We start from the raw sequence: 9,333 nt of genomic DNA, 5'->3' as shown, positions 1-9,333 counted from the left end.
CCTGGTGTCCAGCTTCTGGGCCCTAGTTGGGTCCATCTTTTGTGTGCCTACTGCTTTGGGCCTGGAATGGAGAGAAGCCTGGGGCAGGATCAGACCCAAGAACTTCTCTGGCACAGATAATACCTTATCAGGATGGGCTCAGTCCTAGTCCCGAGTTCTGTTCCTGCTTTGTCAAGTTAGTTTGAATCGGGTTGCGTTCCTGAGGATCTGATAGCCTTGGGCACTGGGAATCTAGAGTTCTGGCTTTCCTGACCTGCTCAGAATGCTGCAGGCCCTCCTTTTCTAGCCCCCACAGCCTCTTCGCTAGCGGAAGAAGCTGGGGCAATATTGATCCACCCTGGGGCAGGAGCGTAGGCACTGAGGACATAGCAGACCTCAGTAAACCTCTGTAATCTTGAGAGTAGGGCTGACTCTAGTAAAGCAGCCTGGTTCTAGACAAGGTATGCCAGTGGAAATAGTGACCACACTAAGACCTGGACTAAGTGGACTAAGATAAAGGCCACATACCTGGGAACTGGGAGGGAGCATGGGTCATCCCCTATATTCACAGACCAAGCCCTGACTATATCCACAACCAAGCTCTGACTGTATTCACGACAAAGCTTTATTGCTTTATTCAAGCTAAATGAGCAATATCAAGGGTCAGGTCAGAGAAGGGTGGAAGTAGGACCAGCTCCTGGGCTGGAGATAAACCTAGGAAGGTTTTTGGTGACAAGAATCTGGGTCACAGGGACCAGGCACAATGGGGACTATGCATACTGTCCAGGGGAAGTGGTGGGGAGGAAGTCACTGCTCCTGGGCGCCCCAGGAGATGTAGTCTGGCCGTGTGGCTGCATGGTACTCGTCGATGAGTTCCTGCACAACCTCCCTGGACGTGTCCAGCTCATCAAAGTTCTCCTTGAAGATGTCCTCCTTGCGGAACTGCTCCAGGAAGGCCTCCCGCTTCCGCAGCTTGTCATACTGCTGGCAGGAACTTTCAAAGAGCTGAAAGAGATAGAAATCTCCAGGATGGGAACCAGTGCATGATAAGGGGCTGGAATGGAATGGGGGAGAATGATAAGGGTGTCTACTGGAACTGAATGGCCAAAGAAGACCAGGAGATTAGGCTCACCGAGGAGATGCTGGTGTGGTTGGCCATCATGAGCCCACTGACCCGGTGGGCCGAAGGCAGGTAGGGAGACTTCCTTGACAGGGCCACCTGGATGCTGGCAGGGCCCCAGGGGATGAAGTTGGCCAACTTCCGCTCCCGGATCCTCTGCAGACTCTTGTGGACCTAGCGGGGAGGGGTGGACACAACAGTGGTGGTGGTAGCCTCTCCTCTACCCCTGTGGGTTCCGGGGGTGGCACGAAGGGGCCTCACCTACCTGGGTGGGGTCCACCTCCCCCTGGATGATGTTGAGGATGGCGATGTAGCAATGGTTGGTCTGGCGATCCCGGCCCGTGGACACCATCACGTTCTTGGGCTGCAGCAGCCGCCTCATGACATCCAGGACTGTGGTCTTCCTCACGCTGGCCACCTGAGGGGAGAGCGGGCCACGGGGACCAGGCCAGCACTCAGGGCACGGTCCAATGGCTGACCCCCATCAGACTCAGGCTAGGATGGTCTCTCTGGGAGGCATCTTGAGATTCAGGTGTACACTGAGCCTTGGCTGCAGGACCAGGAATCTTAGCCCTCCTCAGCTCAGCAAGGTCATGCCCCTGTGCGGGAGCATCAGCAGACCCCACATAGCCCGGGCCCTACAGGGAGCCAGGGGTGTAGGGAAGAGGACAACAAGTCAGCACGGAGCTGGACAGTCTGTGCCTGTCCCTGAGCACAGAGCCTCTGGGGCTACAAAGAGCGGCTCCTGGAGGGCACAGCAGGGGGACAGAAAGGCTAGGGCAGGGCCTGCTGGGGCTGCTCCTACCGACTGGTCCGTGGTGAGCGGGGTGTAGCCGGTCATGAGGAAGTGGAGTCGAGGAGTGGGGATGAGCGAGGCGATGAGGCCGATGAGGTCGTTGTTCATGTAGCCAGGGTAGCGCAGGGTGGTGGTGCTGGCTGACATGATGGTGGACACCTGGGGACGGGGGTGCCGGGTCATGGGCCTTGGCCTGGGGCGGGGCCTCCCTTCCCCAGATGGCACTCCAGTAAGGAGGGTTTCCAGTCCAGGAGCAGGGGCTCACCAGCTGGTTGATCTGGGAGAAGGATGGGTTCTGGATGTGCAGGCGGTCTGTGGCGATCCGGTTCAGGGCTGTGTTGTCCAGTACCACCTGGGGGGACAGAAGAGGGTCACGGCACCTTTTTGAGGAGAAAGGGGGCAGAGAGATAAGTTATTAGCTTTACCCCCTCTAAATTCTAAAAACCAGGAAGTGCGTTAACTTAAAAAGGAAAATACTGTCCCTGGGGCATCACAAGACACTTTTCTACCATCCTGTAAACAAATTGTCTCCATGTGCCATCCACTGTGTCTGGTTCTGGAGACACCATGGAGGGTAAAACAGGCACGGTCTGTCCCCTTCACCAGGTCTACAGAAAAGTACAGTTACAGCCTGAAATATGCACGAAGGAATTTGACCTTGAATGCGTGGTCAGAGAAGGTTTTACTATGAAAGTGCCCCTTGGGCTGAGAATTTAAGCATGAGTAGGCATTAAATAGGCTAAATGGGGACACATGTCAGGGGTATTCACTTTGTTGAGAGCAACTTGGGGTCAAGTCCTTATTTCATAATTTGGGCCACCAGGTATGGCTTTATTTGGTCCTCTGTTCTCTGGGCAGGGGCTTGGGAAGGGCAGGGTGTACATGTCCCACTGGTTTGAGGAGGTGGAGCAAAGCACTCCCACCCCCCCACTCCTTTCTCGGGCACTCACCACACAGTCTGCGTTCTGGGTCAGCCTCTTGAGCGTGAGCAGGGAGTTGTAGGGCTGGACCACCACATCGCTCATCTCGTCCTGGTTGGGAAACACTGAGTATGTCTGCACCAGCTTCTTGGGATACCTGGGGGTGAAGAAGAGGGAAAGGGGAAGGTGACAGTGAACTGGAAGGACTCCCATCACTGCCCACCTTGGTCTTCTCTAGAGATAATAGGGTCATTCCTTTCCAAGTGCCACCAAGCTTTTGTACAAAAGGCGGGTGAGGGCAGAACTGAGTGTTTAGAGCCCAGGAGCCAAAAAGGATAAACCTAAAGCATCACACCCACCAAACCCTGTAGGTCCCTCCTCTCCCTAGGCAAACCCCCTCCTGGAAGTTACTGTTTCCTAGATGTTCCCTGGATGGCCAGGCTCTATTTCTACCAGTGACTCAAAGCAATAGTGCCAAGCCGTTCAGTCCAAGAGAAAAAAGTGACAAAAAGGAAAGACCTTACCCAGGGAACCAGGGCTAATGCCCTCTCCCCAAACACAGGGTTACCTGTCATTCAGTCGTTCCAGAAGGTAGGAACCCAGGCCAGAACCGGTCCCCCCAGCAATGGAATGACACAGCACAAAGCCCTGCATGGGGAGAGGCAGTCTCCAGGGATCTGGGGAAGAGGCTTTAGGCTTGTCTCATTCCCCACTCCCAACACATTCCTGTCTCAAGGCTGCTTCTGTGTCCATCAGGCTGAGGCTCCTTGGGAAGGAAGACTCATGCCTAAGGAGCTGATGCCATCCACATTAGGATCTCTTTGAGGACAAGTACTGTACCTTTCTTTAAAAAATTTGTTTTTATGGGGCGCCTGGGTGGCTCAGTCGGTTAAGCAGCCGACTTCGGCTCGGGTCACGATCTCGCGGTCAGTGAGTTCGAGCCCCGCATCGGGCTCTGTGCTGACAGCTCAGAGCCTGGAGCCTGTTTCAGATTCTGTGTCTCCCTCTCTCTGACCCTCCCCTGTTCATGCTCTGTCTCTCCCTGTCTCAAAAATAAATAAAACGTTAAAAAAAATTTTTTTTAAAAATTTGTTTTTAAATATCTATTTTTGAGAGAGAGAGAGGCAGAGAGAGAGGGAGATCTGAAGCAGGCTCCTGGCTCTGAGCTGTCAGCACAGAGCCTGACACAGGTTTCAAACACGTGAACCATGAGATCATGACCTGAGCTGAAGTAGGACACTCAATGACTGAGCCACCCAGGTGCCCCTGTACCTTTCTTTTTAAATGTTTTTTTTTTAATTTACTTATTTTGAGAGATAGCAAGTAGAGGAAGGGCAGAGAGAGAGAGAGAGGGAGAGAGAGAGAGAGAGAGAGAGAGAGAGAGGGAGGGAGAGAGAGAATCCCAAGCAGGCTCTGAGCTGTTAGTGCAGAGCCTGACTTGGGGCTCAATCTCACGAACCATGAGATCATAACCTGAGCAGATATCAAGTCAGTCGACTGAGCCACCCAGGAGCCTCTGTACCTTATTTACCTTAATATCTCACATATGATGCTCCAAAAATTAGTTTTCAATAGAATTGCCCCCATCACACCACCTGTTCGGACTACCTCCCGACCTTTCCCCAGCACTTATCAGCCTTTTCTTTTCCTTCAGTGGGGCTGAACCTCACCTCTAAGCTGTCACTTCCATCTGCTTCTCGGTCTATGATATCAAAAATGTCTTCATGGATTTTCTCACCCTGTATAGAGAGACATGGAAGTGAGGGTAAGGATGAAGGTTCTGGGGAGTACCTCTTTTCAGCACCAAGAACACCCCCTGGGACACTACTGCCACCCTCAAACAGAGCCTCAGCTGTGACCCTCAACCCAAAAAAGCTACTTTTCAAATGATTTGCAGCTTGCATACACCTCTCCCTGGCTCTCCCTCTTGTCAGGGTATCCCTTTGTCTCTTATTTATTGTCTATCCGGTCTGGTCAAATCCCCAGGCTGCCTGAGCCTGCCTTGCCCTAGGGAGGGAACATCAAGGGTTTCTGGGATGGCCACCCAGATACCTGCGAGAATCCACTGGCCCAGTTGTTGCCAGCCCCTCCTCCATGCTCTGACAGGTAGATGTTCTCTGGGTTGTAGAGCTTGGCATAGGGGGAGTTGAGGATGGAGTGGATCACCCGGGGCTCCAGGTCCAGCAGCACGGCCCTGGGGATGTAGTGCTCATCGTCTGCCTGTCAAGGGGAGACCAGCAGGGTGGTCCAGTCAGCTAAGGCCCAGTCCTCCGTCCTCCCAACTCTGGCTCCTGCCTGTCCTCCCTCCTCAAGCCAGCCGCCCTGACTCCTTTGCCCAGAGGGTTTCCTGGTACCAAGCCACTGCCCTTCCCTCAGGCCCCCTGGGGCCACTGTGGGGGCGCGGGGGAGGGGGGGGGTGGCTGGCAAAGTCGCTGGGAGCACCTGGTAGAAAAAGACGTCCTTGCGGTCAGTGCCCTCGGTGGCGAACTCCTCCACGATGCCCTCGGGGCTGATACCATGCTCAGCGCACAGTTGTTTCCAGAACTCGAACCCAACTGGGGGATGAGGAGAGATGCCTGGGTCTGATAGTCATAAGGCCTCAGCAGCCCAGGGTTAGGCTCAGAGGCTGTCACACTCAGAGGCTGGGCCCAAGACACCTGGTCTGGGAGCTGTCACAGCCCAGGCGCGGCTCTCCATCGGGGCCTTGTTCATCATGCGCAATAGGGCAGGGGTTTCATGGAAGGGAAAGGGGGACTAGAGGATGCCAAGCACTTGGGTGGGACCCGAAGGGGCAGAACCGGAGACTGGAAGGGCCCGGCGCTCGCTCGCTCACTCTGGTTGCCGCACTGGCCCAGCTGCAGGGTGATGATCTCCCGGGGCATCGCTCTTCAGACGTGGGCGCGCCAGCCCTGCCCGGCGGGAGTCACGGCAGAGACGAACGCCTGGCAGCCGGGCTCGCGGGACGTGGGGAGCGCGCGTTCTCTTCGTCTTTTGACGCGAGTGCTCGGTCTGCGCGTGTGCAGTGCGGGCCTCCCCACTGCCGCCGGGCCGGGGAGCCCAACCTGGACATGATTTCCCCACTACAGTTACAGCTGGAATTCGGCACAGGCGCAGTGTGAGGCCACGCCCCCTCCTGCCCACCCACCCCAGCACCGCGCCTGCGCCGTGAAACTCTTTGGGGCTGCGGGGTAGAGACCCGAGCGTGGGGGCGGGGAGGGGCGGTCCAGGTGTATCGCGTCAGCTGCGTGCTACAGACGGGTGAGCGGCTTGGCGGCTCTTCTGGATAGAGGGGCTGGCTTCAAGCCAGTCTTTTTTTCAATTTCTATTTTTAAGTTAAATATACCTAACATAACATTTGCCATTTTAATCCTCTTTAATCGGACAGTTCTGTGGCATAATGTACATTCACACTGTTGCGCAACCATCACTATCATTCATCCCCAGAACTTCACCTTCCCAACCGAACCCTGTACCATAAATAATAACTCTCCATCTCCATCCCCATCAACATCCTACTTCCTGTCTCTATGACTTTGACCAGGTATCTTATATAAATGGAATTGCATAGTATTTGTCCTTTTGTGTCTACCTTATTTCACTGCATAATGTCCTCAAGGTTACTCCCATGTTGTAACATGTGCCAGAATTTCATTCCTTTTTAAGGATGTATAATATTCCATTGTATGTTTATGCCACATTTTGCGTTTATCTATTCATCTGTAGATGCACGTTGGGGTTGGCTGTTGTGAATAATTATGCCATGAACATGGGTGTGTACAAATAAGTTTGAGTCCCTGCTTTCAATTATTCTGGGTATACACCCAGAAGCAGAATTGCTGGATCATATGGTAATTCTATGTTTAATTTTTTGAGGAATTGCTGTGCCATTTTCTTTCTTTTGTATTTTGAGAGAGAAAGAGAGAGAGAATGCATGCATGAGAGGGGCAGAGAGAGAGAGAGAGGGAGAGAGAATCCCAACCAGGCTCCTCACCATCCACGCAGAGCCCAATGCAGGACTCAAACCCATGAACCCAGAGATCATGACCTGAGTCAAAACCAAGAGTCAGATGATAACCGACTGAGCCACCCAGGCGCCCTGGTACCATTTTCTATTGTGGCAGCACTATTTTACATTCCTACCTGTAATGCACAGGGGTTCCAATTTTTCCACATCCTCACCAACACTTGTTACGTTCTTTGTTTTGTTTTGTTTTTTAATAATAGCCATCTTAATGAGTGTGAAGTGGTATCTCATTGTGGTTTCTGTTTTATTTTAAATTACAAAGTTTTAAACATACAAGCATGATTCTGTACTTCTATTATATATTTTTTTGTTTTGAAATTTTCTATAAATGGTATTAGAGTATATATACTATACTTTTGTAACCTGCTTTTTTCACCCTACATTATATTTTTGTGATTTAGCAATGCTGATGCATGTAGATTTATTTCATTCTTTTTAACTACTTTATAGTGTTTCATTGGATGAATAAATTAGTTTATACTATTTCCACACAAGGGTGATTCGATTGTTTCTACTTATCCCCTGTTACATAGAGTGAATACAGGATTTGTCACTTGTGAATGTGAAGGAGAATATCTCTACCACTGGCATGTGCATCTTCTTTAGAAGGTTTACAAACTTTACAAGGTTTCACATGTTTTTTCCTAGATGGTTGTACACCCTTACCAGCAATGGAGTTTTCATTTGCTTAAACCTGCATACACACTTGGATTGTCAGATCTTAATTTTTGTCCATCCCATGGACGCCCAAGGGGATCTCATTTTCCAGTTATGATCACAAGTGAAGTTCATCTGATTTGTTGTTGTTGCTGTTGTTAGTACCTTGAGAATTGCCTGTTCATATCTTTTGCCCATTTTTCTATTGGTCTATTTCTTTTGGACATAATAAGATACTCCACAGATTTTTTTCCTGGTTGTATGGGTTGCAAATATTGTCTCTTGGTCTATGGCTTGTCTTTATACTTTGCATGTGGTGTCTTTTGGCCTACAGAAGATTTTAATGTAGACAGTTATCCTTATTTTCCTTTCTGTTTTGCATGTTTTATACCTTGTTAAAGATAGCATCCCTTTCCCAGTATCATAAAGCTGTCCTTTTATGTTTTCTTCCAGAAGCCCCATAGTAGTTTTGCTTGTTCCCCGTGTTGTGTGCTGACTTGTTATGATTTCAAATCCATGTTTTGAAAGCTTGTTTTGGACAAAGTTGTTTGTGGTTTGAACTTGTTTTCATGAAATTGTTTTGAAGTTGGATATTAGAACTTTCTTACCGAACTCTAGCACCTGGAGTGATGAGGACCATTACATCATCAACACCATAGTAACGGCCATGGTGTCCATCAGTGGTATACTTTTAAACTTTAAAAATTAAGAGGAATGGGTATTGAGGAGGGCACCTTTTGGGATGAGCACTGGGTGTTGTATGGAAACCAATTTGACAATCAACTTCATATATTGAAAAAAAAATAATAAAAAATAAAAAATAAAATAAAATAAAATAAAAATTAAGAGGAATGACCAGCAACTCGAAAGCATTTGGTCTGGACAAGGCTACTCTTTGCTGATCTAATAGCTCTCTGGGGATCTTGAGACACTTACTCGGACTGTGGCTGCCATGGCAAGGCTACCTTGGTGTTAGCAGTGGTGTTAAACCATGCAGCAGTCTCAGGAAGAGAAGGGACATCTGCTTCTGCCTTGGTGTTAGCAGTGGTGTTAAACCATGCAGCAGTCTCAGGAAGAGAAGGGACATCTGCTTCTGCCTTAGTGAGGCTACTCCTCATAGGCAGTGGTCCAAGCTGTGTAGCGGTCCCTGCAGTAATAATCTTCAGAGCAGCCTACCTTGCCTGCCAACACTGGCTCCGTCTCCCACCAGCTAAGTGCCCCAGCAGTGAGGGTCCTAAGCAGGCAGCTGATACCCAGCTTTTAGTTGGAAGGACTGACACTCCCAAGAACCGACTTGTAGAAAGGTACACCTCAGCTAATATTGGACTTTATTTATTCCATCTCCCTTTTACCTGGAACAATAATGTAATTAATCTATCATTGATTTGGAGCATGTTATTTCTTTATTGGCATATTAAGAGACATCATCCTGTATGCTATTAGCTTGTGAAATATTATTATTATAAATTGTATTTCTTACAGTGAACCTGTGTTAAATAAATTATTGGCAAGGACAAACTTAGTCTCTGAGCATAATTTGCCCCGAACAAAACACTCTGTAGGTCTTTAGTTCATCTGGAACCTATTTGGAGGCCTGCTGTAAGATAGGGATCCACTTTATCTTTTCCATATGGATGGCCAGTGGTCTCCCAGCCAATTATTGAAGAGTGGGTGCGGTGCCCCCCAGCACCAGCACATTCCAAACCCCCACTCTGATGCAGGCTGGCTTCTGGCTGCTCTTCTGCTCCATTGGGCTGTCTGTCTGTCCCTGTCTGGAGGGCTTTCTCTGGGAGCTGCTGCAGAGGCTCTGGCAGAGACACCACTGGCAAGAGTCATG

At 50.0% G+C, this 9,333-nt stretch overlaps 1 protein-coding gene across 2 annotated transcripts; it reads right to left on the bottom strand.

Moving 5' to 3' along the window:
• Positions 1–585: 585 nt before the first annotated feature.
• LOC102960741 (tubulin gamma-2 chain) lies at positions 586–5,869 on the bottom strand. 2 transcript variants are annotated; one of them, XM_007087672.3, is made up of 11 exons: positions 5,649–5,869; positions 5,258–5,370; positions 4,868–5,035; positions 4,486–4,554; positions 3,384–3,463; positions 2,846–2,972; positions 2,161–2,247; positions 1,905–2,054; positions 1,365–1,517; positions 1,112–1,273; positions 586–984 (listed from the first exon to the last, which is right to left on the bottom strand). In XM_007087672.3, exons 1-11 carry the CDS (start codon positions 5,695–5,697, stop codon positions 787–789), a joined length of 1,356 nt encoding a protein of 451 aa, XP_007087734.1. In that variant the 5' UTR covers positions 5,698–5,869; the 3' UTR covers positions 586–786. The 2 variants fall into 2 exon arrangements, with proteins under 2 accessions (XP_007087734.1, XP_042822000.1); XM_042966066.1 differs by lacking the exon at positions 3,384–3,463 and having other exon boundaries at positions 893–984; positions 5,649–5,861.
• Positions 5,870–9,333: the final 3,464 nt, after the last annotated feature.

Source organism: Panthera tigris, chromosome E1 (genome assembly GCF_018350195.1).
Source record: "Panthera tigris isolate Pti1 chromosome E1, P.tigris_Pti1_mat1.1, whole genome shotgun sequence".
In the NCBI taxonomy this organism is placed as follows: domain Eukaryota; kingdom Metazoa; phylum Chordata; class Mammalia; order Carnivora; family Felidae; genus Panthera; species Panthera tigris.
This window is presented reverse-complemented; position numbering and strand designations above follow the sequence as displayed.

Coding starts and splice junctions, on each gene's coding strand:
- LOC102960741 (XM_007087672.3), bottom strand. CDS start 5,697: ATGCCCCGGGAGATCATCACCCTGCAGCTGGGCCAGTGCGGCAACCAG. Junction 5,036..5,257: donor AGGACGTCTTTTTCTACCAG/GTGCTCCCAGCG, acceptor TCCCCTTGACAG/GCAGACGATGAGCACTACAT. Junction 4,555..4,867: donor GGGCCAGTGGATTCTCGCAG/GTATCTGGGTGG, acceptor CTCTCTATACAG/GGTGAGAAAATCCATGAAGA.